The following is a 24516-nucleotide window of genomic DNA, read 5'->3' on the forward strand; positions in this document are numbered from 1 at the left end:
GGGCTTCCTGCTCAGCGGGGAGCTTGCTTCTCCCTCACCCTCTCCCTCTGCTGCTCCTCCTGCTTGTACTCTCTCTCTGTCAAATAAATAAATAACTGGGTGTTATTCTGTATGTTGGTAAATTGAACACCAATAAAAATTAATTTATTAAAAAAAATAAAAAAAATAAAAAAATAATCAAAATAAATAAATAAATAAATAAATAAATAAATAAATAAAACCTTAAAAAAACCCAGAAAAGAGTCAGACACTCAATCGATCGAGCCACCAGGGTGCCCTGCCCTGGTCCTTTTTAATAAATGGATTTGTGTTCTTCTCTGTGTCTGGATTCTTTTGCTCACAGTTATGTTGGCGAGAATCATCCAGACTGTTGCTTGTAGCTGCAATTGATCCACTGGATCTCTCATTCACACTCATTACTATTGACCAGGGGTGGGCAAAAATATTTTTTTTCTGTAAAGGGCCAGATAGTAGCTGGGTTCATCTCTGCAGACCATACCGTCTCTGTCACAACTTCTCCACTCTGGCACTGACCTACGAAAGCAGCCTTGGACCATCTGTAAAAAAGTGGGCATGGCTATGTTCCAAGAACACTTTATTTATGGGCACTGAGATTTCAATTTCATCTACTTTTCATATGTCACTAAGTGTTAAAATTTTTTTTCCCCAATGATTTAAAAATGCTAGAACTTTTTGGCAGTTCCTTGACAAGTTAAACACAGAATTGCCATATGATCCAGCATTCCCGCTCCCGGATACGTACCCGAGGGAACCGAGAGCAGGGATTCAGAGATGCTCACACGTTCCAAGGTTTACGGGGGCATCATTCACAAGAAGTAGCAACAACAGAGCAGGGGACAACTAACAGATGAATGGATAAACAAAATAGTGGTGTGTCCCTACAGTGGATTATTAGCCATAAAAAGGAATGAAGTTCTGACCCATGCCAGAGCACGGATGAATCTTGAAAATGTTACCCTGAGTGAAAGCACAGACATAAAAGGATAAGCATTGTGTGATTCCACTTACTTGAGGTGTGAACAGACAAATTCATAAAACACAGAAAGTAGATGGTGGGACCCAGGGGGTCCAAGGAGGAGGATGGGGGGTTAGTGTTTTGTGGAGACAGAGTTTCAGCTTGGAAAGATGAGAAAGTTCTGGAGATGGGTAGTGGGGATGGTTGTCTAACCATATGAAAGTGCTTAATGTCACAGGACTGTCCACTTAAAAATGGTTAAAATGATAAATTTAATGTGAAATGTATTTTGCCACAATTTAAAAAATCTGTGTCTTAAAAAGAAGAAGCAGAAAAACAAAAAATGTAAAAACCATTCTTAGGGTTGCACAGAAATAGACAGTGGGCCAGATTTGTCCCATGGGCTGCAAGTTTGTCACCGTCTGTTGCAGATTGTTCCTTTCAAAGAAAAAAAAAAACATGCAACAACCACATGATTTTATCCATTCTATTGTTGATAGGCATTTTGGTATGCGGTTCTCACATTTGGGTTATTTTGGTTGTGCTTGCATTCCCTGACCCTGCATGCAAACTCCTGGTTCCTCGCCTGTCCCTAAGACAAGGGCTTCTGGAATCATCCCCCAGGCACTACCTCCTGGACCAGTCCCAGTCCAGATGTGAGATGGGTGGACTCTTGAATGGGGAAACTGTGGTTGTGGTGGTGGGGGTGGGGGGCAGAGCTTCCCACCCCCGGGGGCCCATAGTGTGCCCTGGGGGCTTCCTCTTGGCCCGGATGTGGGATGGGAGGGCCAGGGGGCCAAGACCCTGAGCCAATACAGGAAGCTCCACATCCAGAAGCCTTAAAGAGGGAGATGTGGTTGGGGCATAAAACCAGTGTCCAAGGTTTGGCTTGCTGAGTCCATCCAGAGGGTAAGTGACAGCTACTCTGCTCAGCCCAGAACCCCAGCCCCAGGGGCCCATGTCCCCCACAGGGACTCAGGATTCCAGAGCCCACCCGCTCTGTAGGCCTGACCCTCTCCATGAGAAGGGACTGACCCAGCTAGGGGTATCTTCATTCCCTCTTGCAGCACCTGCAGGATGAAGGCTCTTCCCCTCCTCCTCCCTGTCCTGGGGCTGCTGGCGTGTGGCAAGTCTCTGTGTCCAGTGGATGAGGCCATCCAAGAGAAGATCCAGGATGGCACCAGCTCCTTAAGTGAGGACCCTCGCTTCCAATGTCCCCCGGGGCCTCCGAGGACCCCTAACCCCTGACATGCAGCAACCATCAAGCCAACCCCATCCAGAGCCCAACCCAACCCCAGCCCCCAACCAGCTCCGCCTTTGGCAGAAGCTCCCAGTCCCCCTTCCTCTAAAACACCCAAGTCAAGACAGAACCTGGGAGTTGGTGGTGAGCTCCCCACCTCATGGCTGTCCACCAGAGCCTGGACCACCTGGGCCTTCCTCAGAAAAGTTTTCTGGCCCCCCTGCCTAACCAAACCACAAGGGCCAGGGCCACGAGAAGGGGGAAGGGGTTGCTTTGAATCACGGCTTCCCGGGCTTCCCTCCTTCCTCCCTCCCACAGTTCTGGAGACAATAAGGAACTTTGGCCTGAGCTGCCAGAGCGTCACCTCCAGGGGGGACCTGGCCACCTGCCCCGCAGGTGAGTACAGAAGTTCCTTTTCCAGGCTCTCACTTAGGTTCCCAATACCCAGTAACCCCTTCCCCTAAGTCCAGCCTCTATTTCTCGAGTCAACTTCCCCAGAGTCCTGGTCTGCAGCCCCAGCCTTCCCCCCGTCCCAGCTCCGGGACCGCATTTCCTTAGCACACTGGGGTCCAGGTCCCCAGCCCCCAGCCTCCCTGGCGCACGCAATCCAACTCCCATTCCCGGGTGTAGGAGCTCACAGCTCCGCCCCCTCCCCCCCCCAAGACCTCCCGGCCCGTAGCCTCCTGCTCGGGGGCCAGACCCTCCGCTCCCGCCCGCAGGCTTCGCCGTCACCGCCTGCGCTTGTGGCTCCGCCTGCGGCTCCTGGGACGTGCGTGTCGAGACCACATGCCACTGCCAGTGCGCGGGCATGGACTGGACCGCGGCGCGCTGCTGCCGCTTGCAGGCCACCGCCTGACGTCCCGGGAGCGCGGTGCGGGCTGGGGGGCGTGGCCAGGCCCGGAGGGGCGGGGTCAGACCGCAGAGGGGGCGGGGCGAGGCCTCGGGGGCGGGGCCGGTGAGGGGCGGGACTGGAAATAAACACTGAGAACACAGAAAATGGTGAGGGTCTGGGCGCTCTTTTTTTTTTCTTTTTCTTTTTTTTTTAATATTTTATTTATTTGGGGGAATCCCTGGGTGGCTCAGCGGTTTAGCGCCGCCTGCAGGCCAGGGCGTGATCCTGGAGTCCCGGATCGAGTCCCATGTCAGGCTCCCTGCAGGGAGCCTGCTTCTCCCTCTGCCTGTGTCTCTCATGAGTAAATAAATAAAATCTTTAAAAAATATTTCTTCATGAGAGACAGAGGCAGAGACACAAGCAGAGGGAGAGGCCGGGTCCCTTTGGGGAGCCCGATGCAGGACTGGATCCTGGGACCCCAGGACCACGCTCTGAGCCAAAGACAGATGCTCAATCACTGAGCCACCCAGGCCCCCCGCTGTCTGTATTTTATGGGGTGTGGGGGACTGAGCTGCCGTCTCCGAAAAGAGTGGGGCACATAGACGCTGGAGGGAGGGGTGATAGGGCAGAGGAGGGGGTGCCCTGACTTTCTTCGGCCCATCCCTCCCCTCCCATGCTGTACCCCCAACCCCACCTCCTTGAACAAGGCCTCAACTTCCTCTACAGACACACTCAGGGATCATGACCTCCTTCAGGAGGGGAAGTGAGTGTTACCTTTGAGCCCGCCTTGACGATCACCCTCGGCTGTCTCGCTTTCTGGGAAGTCGCTGGGTCATTCTGCCCCAGCCCCTACAATGAGGCTTCATTCAGGGTCTGGGTCTGGTTGGGACAGGGACAACCCCCACACACACACACTCCAGGGCTCCAAGCCCCCAGTAGCCTCAGGGTCAAGGTGGATCCCTGAGTCATCTCTCAGCCCAGAGCCCTGAGCCCCAACTTCGTGGAGCAACAGCCTTCAAGGCACAGGCGAAGCTGGGTGGTGGACAGGAAGCAGTCTTCACAGGAGCCTGCTGAGAATTCTTACTTGAGGCCACGAACCACAAGTTCACGTTTTCACACGCGCAGCACAGTTTCGAATAGTTACTTACAACCTGCAGTACACAGAGCCACGCCGTCCTCCTGAACACTTGAATGTGAAAACGCAGGGCAGGGTACTTGTTTGCTCTTGGGTGTATTCTTGGCACTCAGGAGAGAGCATGCCACATAGTAGGTGCACAGGAAGTGTCTGTTAAATAAATAACCACATACACACGTGGATACACCATCCAGGGGCACACACTGCATGTAGGCACACAGTGACACATGGCCATGTGCACACACAGTATACAACCCGGTTACTATGGTCACACAGAGACCCACCATGCCCACAGACACATACATAGGCACAAGAAGGCACCCCTGGTGCACACAGGCGTGGCCATGGCAAGAGGAACGTGGACACATAGACACAGAGTCTCTTGCTTCCATCAAGTCCCCATCTCAGCCTGGATGACATTGGTCCCAGTCTGAATTCTGATCTGGACGAAGAGTCACCTGTAACCCCTACCTAGCTTCCTGGGAGCACACAGATCCAGGTGATTCAGGGTCCAGTTCCCTAGGGATCCTAACCCAGGGGTCTTAAAATCTAGCCCTTGAGAGATGCAGACACAGATTTCAGGACACTCGGTGCCCAATCTTGAAAGGGACCCCAGAGTCAAATGTCCCAGTCCCCAGCAGCATACTGCATGGACTGGAGAATGGGTGATGGGGTGGGATCCTGGTTTTCAGGGTGTTTTGGAGTCTCCTGGAGGGAGGGAGGCGGTGGCAGGTGGTGCCCAAGACTTTCTTCTGCCCATCCCTCCCCTCCCATGTTATGCTCCCACCTCGCCCCCTGCCCCCTGTGATGGCACGGCCCCCTGTCTCATCCTGGTAGCCATGAGCTGAGATCACAGACTCTCCTCTTGCCCCTGGAGCCTACCCAAACCCCAATTCAGAGATGTCCCTCCTAAATCCTCCCTCCTAACCCCATTGTGGCCATAGGGTGGGGGTGGGACCATCCAGATAGAACTGTGTTGAGGAAGGAGCCAAGAGGGTGAATCTAGAACCTTGCCTGTCCCGGCCCCTCACTGATGTGGATGGGGTGAGGGGGTTGCACTCCTTTGTCCCCAGACTCTGATCTGAATGCCTCTTCATCTCCAAGTCCCACTCAATTGTCCCCCTGTGTTTGGACCCCAAGAAGGTCCTCTTCAGAGCCCTCAATTCCAGCAGTCAGTGTCCTGTCCCAGAGTGCACACTTGGATAACAAGCCCCTTCATAAGCCCCCATTCTCTCACTTGCCAACTGTTCAGCCCCCCTGAGGTAGCCAAGACTCTTCTAGTTGCAAGTGCCGCAAACCCCACCTCAAGCTAGCTTGAGCAAAAGTAAAAGGAAGTTTCTGGGGGCGCCTGGCTGGCTCAGTCAGTGAAGCATACAATTTTTGTTCTCAGAGTTGTGAGTTTGGGCCTCGTGTTCGGTGTAGAGATTACTTAAAAATAAAATTTAAAAAAAAAAAAAAGGAAGTTTCTGGATATGTTACTGAGAGGCCTGGAGCTAAAGATTTATTTATTTATTTTAGAGAGAGAGGGTGTGGCAGAGAGAGGAAGAGAATCACAAGCAGACTCCGATGCAGGGCTCAATCTCACCACCCTGAGCAAGGACCAGAGCTGAAAGCAAGAGTCAGACGCTTAACCAGCTGAACCACCCAAGTGCCCCGAGAAGCCCAGGGTTAGAACAACAGATTCAGGTATGGGTGGATCTAGGTCTCAGGTGATGACTCCTGGATCTGACTCTCTCTCAGGTCTGCTTTCCTCAGTGCTGGCTTCTCTCTCAGGTGGGGTCTCCCCCATCACAGCTCCAGCCTTACATCTTCCCGGTTTGGGGGGAGGGGAGAGGAAATGCCTTTTTATCCTGGGTAATGCCACAAAAGTCCCAGGCTTGAGTTTCATTGCCTGAATCTGGCTCATTTGCCCACCCCTGTGCCAAATCTTAGATTCTGATTGGCTGGGCCAAAATCATGGCCCACTCTAAACCAATCCCTGGTTTATGGTTAGCTGGACTTGAGGCACATTTTTCTTTCTTTCTTTCTTTCTTTCTTTCTTTCTTTCTTTCTTTCTTTCTTTCTTCTTTCTCTTTTTTTCTTTCTATTTTCTTTCCCTTAAAAGATTTTATTTATTCAGTCTCCTCTTTTCAGGGACCCAGGACCCTCTGACCCTGGGGCATCCTCACCACCCCCGTCCCAGATCAAGAGGGTCTTAGGAGGCCAGAGGTCTCACGGAGGGCCAAGCAGAGAAGCCCATGGACCCAGAGACAGGAACCAGCATGGCCAGGAATGAGCAAAAGAGACACAGAGGCAGAGACATCGGCAAGCTCCCTGCAGGAAGCCCCATGCGGGACTCGATCCCAGGACTCTGGGATCACCATCTGAGCCAAAGGCAGACACTCAACCACTGAGCCATCCAGGGGCCCCCACACATTCTTTCTTAAAAGAAAATTGAGAGTGTTACCCCATGGCAAGGGCTGGTCAGGAAACCTCACAGAGTCCTCTCAGGACACTGCAATTGCTCATCTAGTTTCACAACTGCTATTTTGTCCAGAGGGCTGGATGGTCCTTGGTCTTAACTTCAACCGACCTACAGAAATGTGCAATTCCGTGCCCTACCCCCTGCCCCTGTCCATCACAGGTGGAGCCAGCTGCCTATTGGTCCATCTTCTCTGTGACTGTTGCGTCAGGGTCCAATCTCTCAATTGCGGACTTCTAAGATCAGAGAGAGGAGCTGCCATCTGATCACTGTGAAATCAGTCAAGACAAGATTGGCAATAGTTTAGGAAACAGAGCATTGGGCACCTGGGTGGCTCAGTGGTTGAGCGTCTGTGTTTGGCTCAGGAGGTGATCTTGGAGTTCTGGGGTCAAATCCCTCATCAGGCTCCCTGGAGGGAGCCTGCTTCTCCCTCTGCCTACATCTCTGCCTCTTTCTCTCTCTGTATCTCTCATGAATAAATAAATACAATCTTAAAAAAAATAAAAGAAAACAACATTATCCTCACCAAACCTTGGGAGACCATTCCAAAGTTATCTCAAACTTAATCACATAGTTAAAAAGCTAAAACAGGGGATCCCTGGGTGGCTCAGCAGTTTAGCACCTGCCTTTGGCCCAGGGCGCAATCCTAGAGTCGTGAGATCGAGTCCCACATCGGGCTCCGGCATGGAGCCTGCTTCTCCCGGCTCCTGTTGTGTCTCTGCCTCTCTCTCTCTCTCTCTGTCTATCATAAATAAATAAATAAATAAATAAATAAATAAATAAATAAATAAATATTTAAAAAAATAAATAAAAAATAAAAAGCTAAAACATACCGACTTCTCCCACATAGAAAGTGTTTTAATTATATTTTACTTATTTTTTCCAAAGGAAGAGAACTGTAATCATCTAAACCAGTGCTGTCCAGTATTGCAGCCATCAAACGCTTGAAATGTCCCATAAGTGCAAATACACGTTTGATTTTGGAGATTTAGTACCAAAAATTTTTAAGTGTTATCTACATGCTGAAGTGATAACATTTTGAGTATATTATGTTAAAAAAATACATCATTAAAATTTATTTAGCCTGTCTCTCTCTCTTTTTTTTTTGTCTTTTTAATGTGGCTGCTAGAAATTTTTAAAGATGTGGTCTACATATACTTCCATTAGAAGGCACTCTGCTAAACCTAAAGAATTTCCTATCAACGTCTCAGTTTTAGCTCCAGTTTTCAAGGTCACAGACACAGAGAGAGCTCTAAGACACCTAGACAGAGTGCAGACATGCAAATGCCTGACTCTGGATATTTCTCTGGGGTAAACACATGTAGAAGGCTGCCAACGAGCAAGACACGGGAACATGTGAGCAGGTGTGTAACGGTTCTTGGGAGTGGCTGTGAGTGTGGTTAGGTGAGCAGGCAAGCAGATGATAGTGAGCATTTCCAAGTGTTTCTCCGTCTGGGGCCCCGGGGAGAGGGGACACCATGTCCAGGGTTAGGGCAAGGCATGGGTCTGGCCTCAGTCCTAGATGTGGGTGGACCTCCGGTGGTTGAACCCCTTGCCTCACATCCGTTCCTTTCCCCCATGAGGCTTTAGGGAAGTAGAACTTCTTGGAGTGGAGCTGAGGGACGGGACTGGGGCAGAGAGTGGGGGAGGAAGATGTGGGAGGCCTGGAAATCCTGCCTCCAAGCCCAGATACCCCAAACCTAAAAGGTGAGACTCCCAAGGTGTCACAGTTCTCTCCTGAGAGGGGAAGGGGACGAGGTTCATTTGGGTAGACACATACACAGCTTCCTTTAAAGTTCTTGACCATCCTTGAAGATTTTAAAAATTTATTTATATTGAGTATAACTGACTTCTAACATTGGGTAAGTTCGGGATGTACAGGTGTTCATCTGATGCATTTGCACATTGCAACATGATGACCGCCATAGCATTAGCTAACACTTCTATTGCTCATTCCTGGCCATGCTGGTTCCTGTCTCTGGGTCCATGGGCTTCTCTGCTTGGCCCTCCATGAGACCTCTGGCCTCCTAAGACCCTCTTGATCTGGGAGGGGGGTGGTAAGGATGCCCCAGGGTCAGAGGGTCCTGGGTCCCTGAAAAGAGGAGGCTGACCTCTCCTCCCCCTTCCCCCAACCCAGAGATTTCCTCATCTGCCGTGACACCTTCCGGTGGGTGGGGATGTGTGTGGGTAAACGGGCCCACCGGGAACCATGGAGTCTGAGGAAATCTACACGAATCAGAAGGTCGAGATGCAGGCAGCAGCCTTCAAAGACAAGAAACAGAGGGTCCCAGCTGATAAGGAAGGTTAGGTACCCCGGGGTGGTGGGGGTGGGGGTCGGGGGGGGCGAGATTGGGATGGGAGAGGTAAGGGGCTGAAAGTGGGGTCACAGGGCTCCTACCCCAAAATATATGTGTGCATGTGTATCCCCCAAATGCTCCCACACACCCTCTCCACCTAACCAAGCAGCAGATCTTATTTTCCCCATTCCTTGTCTTTTATCCCCAGAAATATGTTGTGTGCAGGGGGTTCAGTGAGCCAGGATCTCTGAGCGCCCTTCGCACCCCCACCCCTGCCCCAGAGCTCCAGGCAGGTTTCCACTCTCACTGACCCACCCACAGGTGCAGATAACCCTGACTATGAGAATATCACCTTGGCCTTCAGAAACCAGGACCAGCCAAAGGGCAGCCATTTACCACCCAAGAATCAGAGCAAGCAGCCATCTGCCAGGACACAGCACACGGCCTTGGGAGGGGCCCACGGTAGGGCATCATGGGAACAAGGATCACCACGTGGAGGCCGGGGTCAGTGGTGTGGGGCTTGGTGGCACGTGTGTTACAGCCGGGGGCAGGGGGCAGGTGGTTAACTTCTCAGGTGGTGATGATGATGGTGGTGTTGGTGTTGGTGGAAGTGTTGGTGAAGGTTTGGGTGATGGTGATGGTGAGGAGGTGACCATGTAGTAGATCACGAAGGAACCACCTAGACAGAGCCGATGACGGTTCTGGTGAGACCTGTTGCTGGGGACAATGCTGACAACCTTAGGCACCGATGTTGGTGGGTGTTGGTGACAGCTACTGCCGGACGTTGTGAATGCTGGGAAAGGGGATGGTAAGGGTGGGGGTGATGATGACAGCATTAGGGACAGCTGCTGGTGGCTCTGGCCAGGGTGCATGTGAGTGGTCACAGTGGCTACAGGATTGGGAAGAGGGGGTGCAGGCGACAGAGCTTCTGAAGGTGTTAGAGTCAGTGGTGATGGCCTGAGTGGTGGTGTTGGGCCCTGGAGGTCACCTGTCCTGCCTCTACCCCAGTCCCAACCCTGTCTAGGCTGCCCTCAGACTCTGGCCAGCTGCCCCGTTGTCTGCACAGAGTCATCATGAGCCTGTACATGCTCCTCGCCCTGTCCTGCATCATTCTCTTAGTCTTGGTCCTCATGAAGAGTGAGTAAGGTTTTTTTTTTGTTGTTGTTTTGTTTTGTTTTTCCGTGGGGGCCTGGGGCCGTGTGGAGGTTCCTCAGGAGGTGGGAAGGCCCAGTGTTTCCACCCTGGTTCCCTTCTCCCTCGTTCCTCTCCCTTCCCCCACCCTTGTTCTCAGGACTGCAGAAACAGGGGTTCCTCAAGGGTTTTTCTGCCTCCCCCACCCCTCCTCCTGAACAGATCTGGAGGTGTCTCAGGAGTTGCTGGCCCTGAAAAGGGAGCTCTGGAATGGTGAGGGCCGGGACCTGGGGGAGGCCCAAGGGGGTCGGGGTGGGGGTAAGGAGATCAGCAGTGATACAGCTACGCCCACTGCATGCCCCAGTCTCCGTCTCGGTGCAAGAGTGCCAGGAGCAGCAGAATCAGGGCTGGAGCACCGTCCGGCAGCTCCTGGTGGAGGCCAAGCATGACATTTCCATGGTCGGGAGAAATGCCCAGTTTGCGAGTGAGAAGGTGAAGACACTGCCAGCAGGTGCCTTTGCTGACCTTCGTTGGGTTGGAATTTGTCTCATGTTGGGTGCTGGGAATTGGGGGAGGGGACTTTAGGGGGGTCCCACTCCCCAACCCCCAGTGCGGGAGGGTTTAGAGGCATGATGGATGTCACCTTCTGAGTCAGTCAGTCCCATTTAAATGCTGCTGGGAACGCCAAGTACACGGGCTCTGCAGCACCCCAGGGTAGAAGTCGGGCAGGGAGGGGGCTTCTGATAAAGGTGGGGGTCTTGTGTGAGACCCCACCCCAGCTTTCTCCTGTCCTCCTGCCCCCAGACATAAGCCATATCAAGAGTAAGTTACAGGAAATCTCCAAGATGCTGGAGAAGCCAAAGCCATGTAAGTTGGGGCTGGGGAGGGGGATGAGGGAGCCACAGATTCGGTCCCAGTTTCTCTCCTGGGGGAAGGAGTGACCTGACCTGGGTCTCCATCCCACGCAGAGACCTCAATATCTGCCAAGACATCGAAGCCCTGGCTGCAGCTTGGCGGACGGGGCTGCACCTCCCAGTGAAGATGGACACGTGTGTGCACCACGGTGTGTTGTGAGCCTAAGGCGTGACACAGCGGGTGGCTGTGTCAGCAGGGACCACGGAAGTGTGTCAGTGTGAGTGCAGGTGTTGGCAACATGTGTAGCACCATGAACGCGTGTGACTGTCCTGTGGTATGTTGTGTGTAAATGTGTCACGGCAGAGCCGTGGGGGGGGGCACCCCACGTGTCACTGTAATTGTGGGTGCCCTGTCACTACCTGTGTTGGTGTGAACAGGTGTCTGCCAACGAGCGACTGAGGATGTCACGGAGGGGGTTCAGAGCACGTACACATGTATGTCCATTTGTTCCTGCGCTCACGTTGTGTGATTTGTGAAGATAAAGGCCGAAGGAAAAGAATGTGGCTTTTGGGTCTCGAACTGGGAACATCTGGGGGCTTTGGGGACCTGGCGGGGAAGGGCCCGGCAAATGTTGGGGCGTGGGGAAAGCCGCACAGTGAGCACGTGGACATGATCCCAGGAACCCTGGGGGACGAGGGTGTGCAGGATGAATGCCGCCAGGGGGTCCCGGTGTGTCCCCGGGCGCGCACCCAGCGAGTCACCGAGTCTCCATGCGATGTGTGCCCAGGCGGGTTTGGGGCCGGAGGGGCACAATGTCCCCCCGCGCGTAGGCGCCCAAGCATGTGCCCACGGGCGGAGCCGTGTTCGCGAGTGTCTGTGCCTCTGAGCGTGTATCCACGAGCGCCCTAAGCCCCCGGCTCACGGATGTAGGTCCCTCCCGAGGACATGTGCCCACGGGCAAGCGCGTGTCCCCAAGACAAGTGAACGCGCGCACACGGGCATGCCTGGGTCCCTAAGAGAAGCCGCGCCTAGGAGGAGAACGCGTGTGCCGGCGTAGGTGTGCCCCCAGGACAAGCGGGCACAGGCCCGGGCACACCGGGGCCGCGGAGACAGACACGGGGGCCCATGGTCAAGCGCGTGCCCCCGAGCAGCTGACCCTCCGCGCCCTCTGAGCGGGGCCAACCTCCCGCTCGGGCGCCCCGGACACGCGCGCCCCCAGGCGGCCGCTCCTGGAATCTCCGCCAGCGCGCGCGCGCCCCGCCCTCGGGCCCGGCCGGCCGCCGCGCCTGCGCACTCAGGGCGGTTTACGGCACCGTAAAGCAGCTCGGCCGAACCGACGGCCGCAGAGTCCCGGTGAGCCCCCGCCCGCCCGCGCCCCCCGCCCGCGCCCCGCCTCGTCCGCTCCGGGGCCGCCCCGCCCCGCCTCCCGCGGGCCTGGGGATCCCGGGTCCGTCCCCTTCGGCCCTCGCCAGGGGTCCTTGAGGAGGGCGGGCCCCTCCCGGCCTCCGCGGCCTGGCCGCCCTCGCAGCCGCGGGGAGGGGCTCAGCACCGCCCCCTGCGTCTCGCGCTGGGCGCTCCCGGTGTAGACGGCCGCGCCCGGGGCGCGTCCTGGAGCCCCCCGCCGCGGTGTGCCCATCCCTCTCGTGGACCGCGTTGGGGGCAGCCCCAGTAGCCCCAGACCCTTCCGGCCTCTGGCCGCTTCCTGCGTCATGGGGGCGGAGGGTGTCTCAGCGCCCTCGGGGTCCCTGCCCGGCACCCCCAGGGTTTCTCCCGCGGCCCCTTGCGGGTCCCTAACCCCACCCTCCACGGGCTGGGTGCCCTGGGGCCGCAGGCTCGCGCGCCCCCTCCTGGTCCCCCCGCGCCCCGGGGCGCGCCGGCCGCCCCTGCCGTGTCTCCCGCCGCCCCGCACGCAGGTGGGCGGGTTCCCAGCGCCTTCTCGGAGCCCCCATCCCCCCCCCCCCCCCCCCCCGGCTTCCTTACGAACGAAAGCCCGTCCACGTCTTCAAGGAGGCGAGCTTCGTGCGTGCCAGACGGGCGCTGTCAGAGCCCTTTCCTCCTGGTTTGTCCCCCAAGCCCCAAGCCCTCCGGGCTGTTGGCCTTCACCTGCGGGAGGTCCGCGGGGGCAGCTGCAGGCTTGCGGGGGGAGAGTGCCTGAGACTTCTCGCGGCCGCCGTCCTTGTCCCCTCCGAGCCCTAGGTCTGATGCCTCCTCCCCCACGCACTAGTTCTCTCGTTGCTCCCACAGGTGGCAGAGGGGGCGCGAGGGTGCTTTTCACGTAGGTGCAACCACCTGGAACCCTAAGGTTGGATGGCTTCCAGTCCCCCCGTTCTGATCTCCCCCTTGGGGCCCCCCTCTTCCCTCCAGCCCAAGCCCCCTCCTCGCCAGGGGTGTGAACTTACTAATTTCCCCATTTTACTTCCCTGGAAGAGGCGTGCTTTATGTACTGGTAGATGCCCCCTCTCCTTCCCCTTTCTTTTTTTATGTGGAGGTCGGCCACGGAGCACGGAAAAAAGGGTGTGGGGGGGCAGTGCTCCTTCGTGTCCCCCCCGCCCCACGACACATGTCTCCTTGTGTCCCAGCAGGGCGGCGGAAGCATGGAGGCGCGCTTCACGCGCGGGAAGTCGGCGCTGCTGGAGCGCGCGCTGGTGCGGCCCCGCACCGAGGTGAGCCTGAGCGCCTTCGCGCTGCTCTTCTCCGAGCTGGTGCAGCATTGCCAGAGCCGGGTCTTCTCCGTGGCCGAGCTGCAGGCGCGCCTGGCCGCCCTGGGCCGCCAGGTGGGCGCCCGCGTTCTGGATGCGCTGGTGGCCCGCGAAAAGGGTGCTCGGCGGGAGACCAAGGTGCTGGGTGCTCTGCTGTTCGTCAAGGGCGCCGTGTGGAAGGCGCTCTTCGGCAAGGAGGCGGACAAGCTGGAGCAGGCCAACGATGACGCGCGCACCTTCTACATCATCGAGCGGGAGCCCCTCATCAATGCCTACATCTCTGTGCCCAAGGAGAACAGCACGCTCAACTGTGCCAGCTTCACGGCGGGCATCGTGGAGGCGGTGCTCACGCACAGCGGCTTTCCAGCCAAGGTCACGGCACACTGGCACAAGGGCACCACGCTCATGATCAAGTTTGAAGAGGCGGTCATAGCCCGGGACCGAGCCCTGGAGGGCCGCTGACCCTGTGGGAGATAAAGAATGCAGAGAGCCCCCTTCCCACATGTGTCTTGTGTCTTGTGTGTGTGTGTGTGTGTGTGTGTGTGTGTGGAGGGGGGCGGGCTCACAGATCCATTCATGGCCTTGACCCAGGTGCCTGCCTCAGGCTGGTGAGGGAGGCCAGGATCCAAGCATGTTTATAATACCTCCGAGAGGTGGGGGTGGGCTGGGTCCCACCAGCCCCAGCTTACAGATGGGCCTGGGGGAGGCCGGGGGCAGTGTGGGGGTAAGTCTGCAGAAGGAGAATGCTGATCCGCTCTGGAATCACAATTGGAGGCCAGGCTGGAGACCTGGGGATGGAGGTGGAGGGATCAGACTAAGTAAGAGACTCCTTTAGACCAGAGGCTGGCACACTTTTTTAGTAAAGGGCCAGATAGTGACTAGTTTATGCCTGGCAGTCTCTGTCCAGCTACTCTGCAGTGTAGACTGCAGTAGGTCAAGGATTGGGTGTGGCTGTGTGACTAGAAACCGGGCAGAGGGTGGTCGCTGACCCCTGTTTAGACGCTTGCTGCTCATCAAAGTGTGGTCCGGGACTGGGAGCATCAGCATCTCCTGCGAGCTTGTCAAAACGCGGACCCTCAGGCCCACCCCAGGCCTGCCAACCGAGAGTCTGCATTCTAGCAAGATCCTCGGGGGATTCCTGTGTATCTTATTTTGAGAATGTCCTAACAGGGGTGGCTGGACACCAACACCCCCCCCCCCCCCCAGTTTCAGATTCTGCAGAAGATCTGGGCAGACTGAAGATTTGCATTTCTAACAAGTTCCTAGGAACTGCTGATGCTCCTGGGGCCACACTGGGGGAACTATGCCTCTAGAGACCTGGGGAAATGGGTGGGCTCACTTCAGAATCATTTGGTGTCTGAAGTTAATACTGATGCCATGTGAGCACATTTGTGTTCCTTGTTTGTGATTTTATTTTATTTTTAAAGATTTTATTTTTAAGTAATCTCCGCTCCACCGGCGAGGGGGGTGGACACGGGTAGGGTGGGGTGGGGAGGGCTCACGAACAAAACTCACAACCCTGGGCAGCCCTGGTGGTGCAGCGGTTTAGCGCCTCCTTCAGCCCAGGGTGTGATCCTGGAGACCCAGAATCGAGTCCCACATCAGGCTCCCTGCATTGAGCCTACTTCTCCCTCTGCCTGTGTCTCTCCTTCTCTCTCTCTCTGTGTCTCTATGAATAAATAAAAAATCTTAAAAAAAAAAAAAAAAACAACTCACAACCCTGATCAGGATCAAGAGTCAGGCAGGCATGCTCTACCGACCGAGCCAGCCAGGTGCTCTTGTGTGTTTCTTGTTTAAAAAGTAAAATTTGACACTTAAGGCCACCCTTCTTTTCCCTTTGGCCCACCACCCCCTCTGTGTTCCTGATCACTCCTCCTCCCCAGAGTAAATCCTGCCAGACTTTTTGAAGGGAGATTTTTTTTTTTAAGATTTGTTTATTTATGATAGAAAGAGGCAGAGACACAGGAGGAGGGAGAAGCAGGCTCCATGCCGGGAGCTGGACGTGGGACTCAATCCCGGGACTCCAGGATCGCGCCCCGGGCCAAAGGCAGGCGCTAAACCACTGAGCCACCCAGGGATCCCTTTGAAGGGAGATTTGTTCAAATTTCCTTCCTCTCCTCTCGTACTTGAACAAACCTGGTGTGAAAGAGAATTTCAGGTCCCCTCATGATTTATGGAGTTTATAAAGGGGTGGGGTGGATGCAACCTTTCCGATGCTCTGTGATGCATTGTGGAGGCCGGCAAGATGTGGGGAGACCTGGGAGGTTTCAGTTATTTCCACGAGGTTGCGAGGGGTGGGGTAGGCTTCTGCACATAGCAAAGAAGATAACGTCAACAGCATAAATAGAACTGTCGAGAGCACCTACCATGTGTAGCACAGGAGATGGTCATGGGCAGGAAATAGCTGTTGGTTGGGGGAGGGAGGGGCCCCGAGGGAGCTGGGGGAAGGGGTGATCAGGGTGGCCGTCCGAATTGGGTGAGGGGGCAGTGTCTAGGAGGCCAGCCAGGATTTGAGATTTGGAGTCTGGGAGGGCAGGGATGGAAGCCGCAGGCCTGGAGGAGTGAGCCGGGGTGTGTGGGGCCCGAGAAGCCAGATTTCAGCAGGAACTGTAGGAATCTTGGGTTTAGCAGCCTGAGGTGTCCTCAGAGACCCTGGAGAGCGGCTTCTGGGGCCTGCTGGGTGGGGGTAGGGGGGCTGGTGGCAGGCAGGAATGGCCCAGCCAGCTCCATCCTGAGGCCTGGCAGTGAAGGACGCCAGAGGGGAAGAGCTGGGTGGGTCCCCAGGGAGGCGAGCTGGAGAGCTTGGAAGCTGGGAGAGGGCCCGCGGTCTGTTTCTCCCTGCTGAGGGTGGTTAGGGACCTGTGGATAAACGAGGTGTGGAACAGCGATGGGACCGGGGTGGGGGGGGGGTTGTGGCTCTGACCGGCTGCTTGGGGCCACAAATGGCGTGTCTGCTGCAGCCCCAGAGGGGTGGGCGGGGTGGGGTGGGGTGAGGAAGAGGAACCCAGCACCAGCCCTGTGAACCAGGTGGTCATGAGGCCTCCCCTCACTTAACAGACCACGAAGTGGGTTCTGGGAGAAGAGGTCATTTGCTCGTGGACACGTGTTCATTTTTCGGCAGCTCTTTATTGAACACCTACTATGTGTCAGGCGCTGGCGTCCCAGAACAAAACAAAAGCTCCCTCCTCAAGGCTCACATTCAAGCCCCAGGGGGACGGAACACACAGAGCGGTGGATGACACATTTTCTCAGAAGGGGAAGAGTTCGAGGCGATCAAGTAGGGCAGGATAAAAGGGATCTGGAGTCGGGGTGCCGTTTTAAACGAGAGGGGAGAGGAGCCCATGATAGCCCTCACTGAGGAGCGAGTGGGGGGAGGGACACGTGCAAAGGCCCTGGGGCAGGAGCAAGCCTCCATGTGGAAGGGCCAGAAAGGAGGCTGGGGCTGGCAGAGGAGAGAGCGGAAGTGAAGCTGGGGAGACAAGGCAAGTCGCAGGGGATCTGCCATTGCAAAGCTCCCTATGAGACTTTAGGTTTGTTTTTGTTTTCCCCTCAGAGGCAGAAGGAAACTTCTGGAAGGTGTGGGGCAGTGAAGAAGGAGACAGGCAGGCTGGGATGGGGGCTACCCCAAAGCGGTTGCCGGAGGCGGTGGGAAGTGGGCAGATTGTGCACAAGGCTTTCCCTGAGGATTCGGAGGGGGCAGGGAGGGAAACAGGTGCTGCTTGTGACCCCAATGTGGTGTGGGTGGCAGGGTGGGGCCGGGAGTCCCCTTTAGAGAGCTCAGGAAGACAGTTACACTCTGGCCCGGAGTTCAGGGTGGGGGGGTCTGGAGGAGGCACAGACGGGGTGAGCAGGGGGTAGACAACAGGGGACCTAGGACTAGCCGTGCCCCCGCCCCTCCCTGGCCGCAGGACTCCTAGGTGCCACTGCGGCGCCCTCCCCAGCCCCCTGGCCTGGCCCGTGACTCCCGGGTCCCGCGCGGTCCGGTGTGGGCCCCTCCTCGTGGATTCCCCTCCAGGGGGCCTGAGTATCACGAGCACATCTCTGGTTCCTTCTGCTTTTGCCAGGAATTGGGGTGGCCTGCGATATTCCTGGGGGTCTAAGGGTGTTCTCTGCTGCATCAGACCCCAGAGTCTTCCTCTCCAGCCCTGTCTAGTAAATGCTTCTTGAAAGAAAGTGTGTGTGTGTGTGTGTGTGGGGGTGGCGCTGGATAAAGTTGGCGAGGTACAAATACCACTTCAGTTGTTCTGGAAACTCAGAGGTGGCCTCAGGCACCAGGTTCTGGAGCTCCCAGCTCCCACATCTGGAGACCAGAGCCAGCGAGGCCCCTGAGAGGGGGCCATCCTCGCCCCATTTTATCGACATGGGCTGGTTGGGGAGCCTGGCTGGGGGGTAGGACCCCGGGGCTGCATCTGGGGAGGCCGGGGCTGGGGTGGGGGTGTGGTCGACTCCTGACTCCAGCAGAAGGTGGGTGGGCCCGACCCAGGAGTCTGAGGCATCCGCCACTGCTCCCCGGAAAGTTCTGAGGTGGGTACTCCGAGCGCTTGAAGGCAGGGGCGAGGTGACAGCCAGCCGGGCTGGGCTGAGGAGCAAGGGACGGGCCCTCTGGGGATTGGCAGGAGCTGGGGGTGTGTCAACAGCCCTTCTGCCATTTGGGTGCGAGGAAGTGTTGCCGACACCTTAGCCCCAAATGGTGGAGGGGCCTCAGAGCCCTGCGGGGGGGCCTGGCTGTACCTGGGGAGCGACGGAGGCGGTGCAGCTGGCAGGGCGGGCAGGGGGCTGTCGGGGTGTGTGTCTCGGAGCACATCCCAGCGAACCCCGGGGTGCCGAGGCAGCCGGTGGGCAGTCAGCACGTGGCCAGCCGGTCACACACCCAGCCGTCCAGCGAGCTGCCGCAGAAGGCGTCATTCCACTGCCCCGAGCCCTGCATCATCACGCAGTCCTCGCCCTGGCCCCCGTTGTTGGGCTCCCCAGGCCGCCAGTTGCTGGAGCAGAAGGCTTCAGGTCAGAGGACGGAGTAGGGGGAAGGAGCCCCACTGCCTTCGGCCTAGACGGCTGGGCCCTCCCACCTCATCCCTGGATCCCCATCCTGGATCCCCATCCCAACTCCCCGCGTCCCCTCGCCCCCACCTGGCTCTGCCCTCTAGGCCCACCATTGCAGAGAGGCACCCCCTCCGTCTGAGTCAGGGCCTCGGGCCCCCTCCCCCTACACCCCCCTCCTCACCTATAGTTCAGGGGGTTCTCGTCCATCCAGATAAACTCCCCCTCTCTGTCCAGGTCCCGGAGGCCAATCCAGGTGCCCTTCTTGTTGGCATACCTGGCCAGGAAGTCCTGGGGAGCAGGACAGGACTGGAAGGGCTGGGGGGCAGCTGTGCCCGGGGCCCTCCCACCATGCAGGAGGTCCAGCTGGGGATCCACAGCCGCCCCCCACCCCCCCTCCCAGCCTGCGGGCCCCGCCCTCTGCGGCAGGGCCCAGGCGCACCTGCTCCTCTTGGCTGTGGATGCTGGCCAGCCGCCCTTGCAGCTTGCTGCAGGCAAACCGGGCCTGGATCCACCTCTTGGGCTCCTCGCCGAAGTAGTAGCACTTCCTCTGGAAGTTGAGCCACTTCTCAGGGCACGTGTTACACTCGGAGCCTGGGGTGGAGGAGAGGCTCAGGGGGGCGGCTGTGGTGGGCACCGTGGCGGGCGCCGTGGCTGGTGCCGTGGCTGGGACCGTGGTGGACACTGTGGCTGGCACCGTGGTTGGCGCTGTGGTTGGCGCCGTGGCTGGGACCGTGGTGGACACTGTGGCTGGCGCCGTGGTTGGCGCTGTGGTTGGCGCCGTGGCTGGGACCGTGGTGGACACTGTGGCTGGCGCCGTGGTTGGCGCCGTGGCTGGCACTGTGGTTGGCACCACGGGTATGGTAGACAGAACGGGTGGCAGCGTCTCTCCTGGAGTCACCCTTGGGGTCCGGGCTGAAAGCACACCCACCCAGAGCCAAACGAGGTCTTGCAGGCTGCCTTCCGCCCCGGAGCTCTGGCGCTGATGTGCAGGGGCAGCCCCGTGGCAGGAGCGCCTCAACGGCTGGCACCATTGCCACAAACACCCCCACCGGACCGGAGCGTCTGCCGCTGCCACCGTCATCCTAAATACCTCTTGGCCGGCAGCACTTCAGTCCCTGCCAAGCTCCATCCTCACAAAGAGGCCAGCAGCGCAACAGTCACCATCGGCATCCCCGTGTCACCAGCTCCGTGGCCGGTGGCACCTCAACCACCAGTTGTGGTTTGGCATCACCGCAGATGCCTTCACGGTCAGAAGCACCTCAACTGCCAACACCGTGGCGATGAACGCCACGACCGTCAGCGACACAACCACAAGGATCCCGGATTGCCAGCAACCGGTCCTCACTGCCGCCGCCACCACGGCCAGCAGCACCTTCACCAACACCGCGCCAGCCACGGCTTCATCACCGTGCCGACTCGCTGAGGCCGAGATGGCCAGTGCCACCTGCCCCGTGTACGGTCCCCACCAACAGCTCCCGTAACAGCCCCGGTCACCGTTGCTATGATTTTGTCTAGTTGAAGGGATTGATCAGGAGAGGTTGTGGAGGGGGGTTCCTGGAGGGCTAGGTCCTCCTGGCCTCGACCTTGGGCCACCTTGGTCTCCGTCTCCTCTTGCCCCCACCCTGAGAAACTCTCCGGCACAGTCGCCACCACCCAACGCTCCTAGGTGGGAGGTTAAACCCACTGTTACCAGCTTGACTCACTCTTGATTTAAAATTGATTTTCTAAAAAAATAAAAATAAAAATAAAAAAATAGATTTTCTTGGGGCACCTGGGTGGCTCAGTGGTTGAGCAGCTGCCTTTGGCTCAGGGCATGATCCTGGGGCCCTGGGATCGAGTCCCACGTCAGATTCCCTGCAGGGAGCCTGCTTCTCCCTCTGCCTATGTCTCTGCCCCTCTCTCTCTCTGAGTCTCTCATGGATAAATAAATAAAATCTAAAATTTTTTTTTTTCTTGGAATGATGTGCAGAGAGGGCTCCAGAGCTTCAGTGGAAGTTTTTAAGGGTCCAGGGGTCCATAGCCCCTGTGAGACACAGATTTGGATGTGCTTCTCACACATGAGCCAGTGACTAGTACGTGGCCCTGGGCTCTGGGTGGGGGGGCATTAAAACAGCAGAGAGTATCTCTGGGCACTTGAAGAAAATTTTGATGGGGTGCCTGGGTGGTCCAGTCGGTTAGGTGTCCGACTCCCGATTTCTGCTTGGGTCAGATCTCAGGGTTGTGAGATCGAGCCCCGCATCAGGCTCTGCGCTTAGCGTGGAGTCTGCTTGTCCCTCTCCCTCTGCTCCTCCTCCCCCTCTTGCTCTCTCCCAAAGAAAGAAGGAAATTAAATCTTTGGGGAGAAAAGAAAGCTTTGAGGAAGGTGCCCTGGCTAGGTGTGGCGTAGTCAATCGAGACACAGCCGTGGAGCTGGGCTCAGACCCCAGGCCACCCCAGGGACCGGAGGGGAATTGGAAGGTCATCCGTCGCGGTGAATGTGGTCCCGACGCCTCCCCGGAGGGACCGCTGCCAGGTTTCTCGCTGGGATTCCCACAGCCACACAGGGTCCCAGGGGACTGCTCTCCATCACACCACGCACAGAGCCTTCCTCTTCTCTTTGCCAGTTGGGGCAGCTGGGGCTTCCCAGAAGTAGAAAACCCAAGATCAAGGGTGGGGGTGAGTGTGGGGAGGACTTCAGGGCAGTAAGACTCAGGTTCCTCTCCCAGTTTCAGGGCACACTGATTAAATGTCTGCTCTTCCTGCAGCCCCGGGGGCCGCCCCCCTGACCCCCCTGGCCGCCGGCATCACCCCATCACTGCAGAGGTCACCCCCCCTGCCCGGCTGAGTCAGATAGTCCTCCGGGAGGACTGCGGCTGATGGCATCATACTGATGACTCTCCGCCGAGCCATGATGGGCAGAGGAGAGACAGAGGCAAAGAGAACCCAGAGCTGGTAAAACACGGGAATGTTTTTACCTGGAGGAGGAAAAAATGTTGGAGCCGCCCCGCACCCCCCTCCCCACCTGCTCCAGGTCCCTGGAGGGAAGCAGCTGGCCTCAGAGACAAACTCTTGTGTGTCCCCCACGGACCCTGCCACACACACATAAGCACACACCCATCCACGTTGTCACGTGTGCACACCCCATCACATTCAAATATGCATCACCTCGTGTGGTCACACGCGCGAACCAACACGCCATGGGCACACTCACCGTTGGACGCGTGTAGCTCCATCCACAGCTTCTCCACCTCCTCCTGGAGTCTTTCCAGTGAATGCAAGGCTGTGCTTCTCTCGTTCAAGCCTTGGGTGATTGGGTGGGGGACAGGGGTCGGAGAATTGCGGCACCCCCCTCCCTCCCCACCCCCCCATTCCCTCCCAAGACTCACTCTGGGACTTGAGGTTGCTCAGGTCCGAACGAAGTGCATCCAGGTTCTGGGAGAGCTCGGAGTCTGATGGGGGGCGGGCGGGGGGCTGGGGTCAGGGTTGGGAGTCCGGGAGCCCGGGCCTCAGCCTCGTGGTCCATCCCAGCTCCAGGGGGCTCCAGGACCCCCGCCCCACCCCAACCTCTCACCCTGAGCTTTCATTCTCTTCTGTTCAGCTTGGATTTCCTTCATGTCCTGTGACACCTGGGCAGCTGTTTGCAGGGGAGGGGGCTCAGTGGCAAGCAAGTCCCCAGGGTCCTCTCCAGTCTCCCATCCCCCAGCCCTTCCCCCTCCCCCATCCCTCCTTTGGCAGTTCATGGGTGGTCCAGACAAGTTAATCCAGGTTTCCCCACCCCCACCCCTCTCCTCCCAGACCCAAGCGGACATCGCTCACCCTGGGATTTCTGGGCCATCTGGTCACCGTTGTGTCTTTCCAAGTCCTTGGAAACCCGAGAGACTGGGGTGACAGGAGAGAAGACGCGGCCTCAGGAGCCAGAAAGGCAGGTTCCTGAATCCCTCCTGCTCCCCGCCGCCCCCTCCCCAGGGCAGGGCCCCCTCCCACAGACCCAGTGCCTGAAGCCTTTCGTTTTTCATTTTTGGGGCGAAAGTACTCAGGAAAATGCAGACAAGAATAGAAGGAACACGTGCACACACCCTAACCCCCCCCACCCGCGGCTGCCAACCCCAGAATGAAACGTAAAAGCAGCAGGCATTTCTTGAAAGCTGGTGGGATGATGCAGGTCTAGGCGCTTCACAAGTCTTAGTTGGTTTCTGCCCCCAGAACCCCGAAATGATGCCCATTTCGCAGCTGAGGGAACCGAGGCCTGGAGCAGTTCCAGAGCATTCCCTCAGGCACTTCTCAGAGTCCACTTGCCCCCCAGAGTCCCTGGGTTTTCACCCCCAGGGGAGGGGGCAATGCAGGCTGACCCTAGTTCCCGGTGGAGCCCAGCCCTTCTCGCACGTCCCACAGGGGTCAGAAGCAGAAGCAGGACAAGAGCCCCCCACGACCCCCGGCCCCTCCTTACCGTTCTGGGCGGCGGCGACCTCCAGCTGTTTCAGATTCTGTACAGTGTCCCTGTCTGAGGAGGAGAGAAGAGGAGAGAAGCCGGGTTTCCAGGTACCCCCGGGCGCCCCGCCACCCACAGCTCACCTGTCAGCTGGGGATGGATGCCTTGGAGGTGTGGAAAGGGTGGGAGACAGGGGTGCTGGATGGGGTGGGGAGGACAGGCTTGGGGGGGACCGGTGGGGACGAGGTGGGAGATGTGATGGGACAATTGGACTCCAAGGGTGTGTGGGGCTCCCCAGGGTCTGAAAGTGGGCTCCTGGGAGGGGACACAGGAGGGAGGCCGCACGGGGCCGGGGGCGTCCTCACGCCAGAAGAGGAGCAGGGTCAGCAGCCCGGCCCACAGCATGACAGTCGCCAGCCCCAGCAGCGCCAGCTGCACCCCGGGCCTACAGCACCGCCGTCTTCTGGAAAACTTTGGGAACTCTGCTGGGTCTGAGGGGAGTGCCAAGGGGTGCAGGGCTCGAGACTGGGCTTGGCCGTGCCCGTCCCCCCAGCACCTGGAGCCCCTAAGTCCTGGGAGCCTGTCCAGGGCCCACACCCAGGCAGCGGGCCTCAGTGGACCCCAGCATCCTCTGCACCCCTTCCCTGCAGGCTGCTCCATCACGCCCACCAGTGAGCACCCCAACCCTGGCTCTGCCCATCCCCGCATCCCCACATCTGCACCTCTGCCCCGTCCAGCCCCATGTGGTCAGCAAGCCCGACCTGGGGCCAGGCCAGTGTCCAGAAGGCAGCTCCAGGGCAGGAGCCGAGACCCTCCCTCCTCCTCATCAGATGGCTGACCCCCCCCCCCCCGCCCAGCTCTCACCTGTGACCCTCTTCCCATTTTCGGGTTCGGTTACCCCCACACACACCCATGCTAGATCTCCAGCCTCACGCCCTGAAAGCTGGGTCTTCCCTCCCCTTGGACCACTGGCCCTCACCCTGGACCCCTTCCCCAAACACAGGACCCCGGGGTTCAGTTCTTCCCGCAGCCTTTTCTCTGGATGTCACACCCCTTGGGGCCTCACCCCAACGCCTGGGTCCCCCAAGACTCTACCTTGTTGCCCCACCGTGGGTCCGGGCCCCCTCCCCTCACCCTGGCTGGGAGGATCCACCATGCTGAATTCCACTTGTTCTCAGTCCCCGTTCTACTTGGCTTCCAATTCTATTGGGCTCCCAGCACCCCAGCTGAAGCCGTTTTCTTGTTGGAGGGCGTTGAGTCAGGGAAGGGAGGGGCCTGCGGCTTCCTTCTCCTGCCTGGCTCTGTGCCCAGAAGGCCAGTCAGGGCTCACCTCCCTCTGGCCCCTGACTGGGCCTTCTTCCCAGAGAAAGGCCCAGGAGCCCCTTTCCTCCCCCGGGTGGAAGGTAGGGGGTCAGGCGCTTGGTTTTGCCAGTGCCAGCTCC

At 57.8% G+C, this 24516-nt stretch overlaps 4 protein-coding genes across 8 annotated transcripts; 3 read left to right on the forward strand and 1 right to left on the reverse strand.

The window, feature by feature from the left end:
* The first annotated feature begins 1809 nt into the window (after nt 1-1809).
* Nucleotides 1810-3132, forward strand: RETN (resistin). The gene is made up of 4 exons (XM_055344271.1): nt 1810-1885; nt 2044-2168; nt 2535-2612; nt 2936-3132. Exons 2-4 carry the CDS (start codon nt 2054-2056, stop codon nt 3070-3072), a joined length of 330 nt encoding a protein of 109 aa, XP_055200246.1. The 5' UTR covers nt 1810-1885; nt 2044-2053; the 3' UTR covers nt 3073-3132.
* A 5169-nt stretch (nt 3133-8301) lies between these two features.
* On the forward strand, nt 8302-11599 carry MCEMP1 (mast cell expressed membrane protein 1). Its single transcript, XM_055344439.1, has 8 exons — nt 8302-8351; nt 8782-8947; nt 9263-9403; nt 9950-10078; nt 10295-10345; nt 10437-10583; nt 10877-10939; nt 11041-11599. Coding segments are annotated over exons 2-8 (627 nt in total). The 5' UTR covers nt 8302-8351; nt 8782-8853; the 3' UTR covers nt 11043-11599.
* A 617-nt stretch (nt 11600-12216) lies between these two features.
* Nucleotides 12217-14124, forward strand: TRAPPC5 (trafficking protein particle complex subunit 5). 3 transcript variants are annotated; one of them, XM_055343802.1, is made up of 2 exons: nt 12217-12280; nt 13510-14124. In XM_055343802.1, the coding sequence occupies exon 2, from the start codon at nt 13522-13524 to the stop codon at nt 14086-14088; it is 567 nt and encodes a 188-aa protein (XP_055199777.1). In that variant the 5' UTR covers nt 12217-12280; nt 13510-13521; the 3' UTR covers nt 14089-14124. The 3 variants fall into 3 exon arrangements, with proteins under 3 accessions (XP_055199777.1, XP_055199778.1, XP_055199779.1); XM_055343803.1 differs by having other exon boundaries at nt 12241-12280; nt 13507-14124; XM_055343804.1 differs by lacking the exon at nt 12217-12280 and adding an exon at nt 13172-13229.
* Nucleotides 14125-16732: 2608 nt separating this feature from the next.
* Nucleotides 16733-24281, reverse strand: FCER2 (Fc epsilon receptor II). 3 transcript variants are annotated; one of them, XM_055343932.1, is made up of 10 exons: nt 24209-24281; nt 23440-23565; nt 23093-23146; nt 22462-22524; nt 22217-22279; nt 22032-22094; nt 21857-21946; nt 19106-19578; nt 18848-18954; nt 16733-18608 (listed from the first exon to the last, which is right to left on the reverse strand). In XM_055343932.1, exons 1-10 carry the CDS (start codon nt 24228-24230, stop codon nt 18470-18472), a joined length of 1200 nt encoding a protein of 399 aa, XP_055199907.1. In that variant the 5' UTR covers nt 24231-24281; the 3' UTR covers nt 16733-18469. The 3 variants fall into 3 exon arrangements, with proteins under 3 accessions (XP_055199907.1, XP_055199908.1, XP_055199906.1); XM_055343933.1 differs by having other exon boundaries at nt 19106-19257; nt 24170-24252; XM_055343931.1 differs by having other exon boundaries at nt 24170-24252.
* Nucleotides 24282-24516: the final 235 nt, after the last annotated feature.

This window comes from Nyctereutes procyonoides, unplaced genomic scaffold, assembly GCF_905146905.1.
Source record: "Nyctereutes procyonoides isolate TBG_1078 unplaced genomic scaffold, NYPRO_anot_genome, whole genome shotgun sequence".
Classification (NCBI taxonomy): domain Eukaryota; kingdom Metazoa; phylum Chordata; class Mammalia; order Carnivora; family Canidae; genus Nyctereutes; species Nyctereutes procyonoides.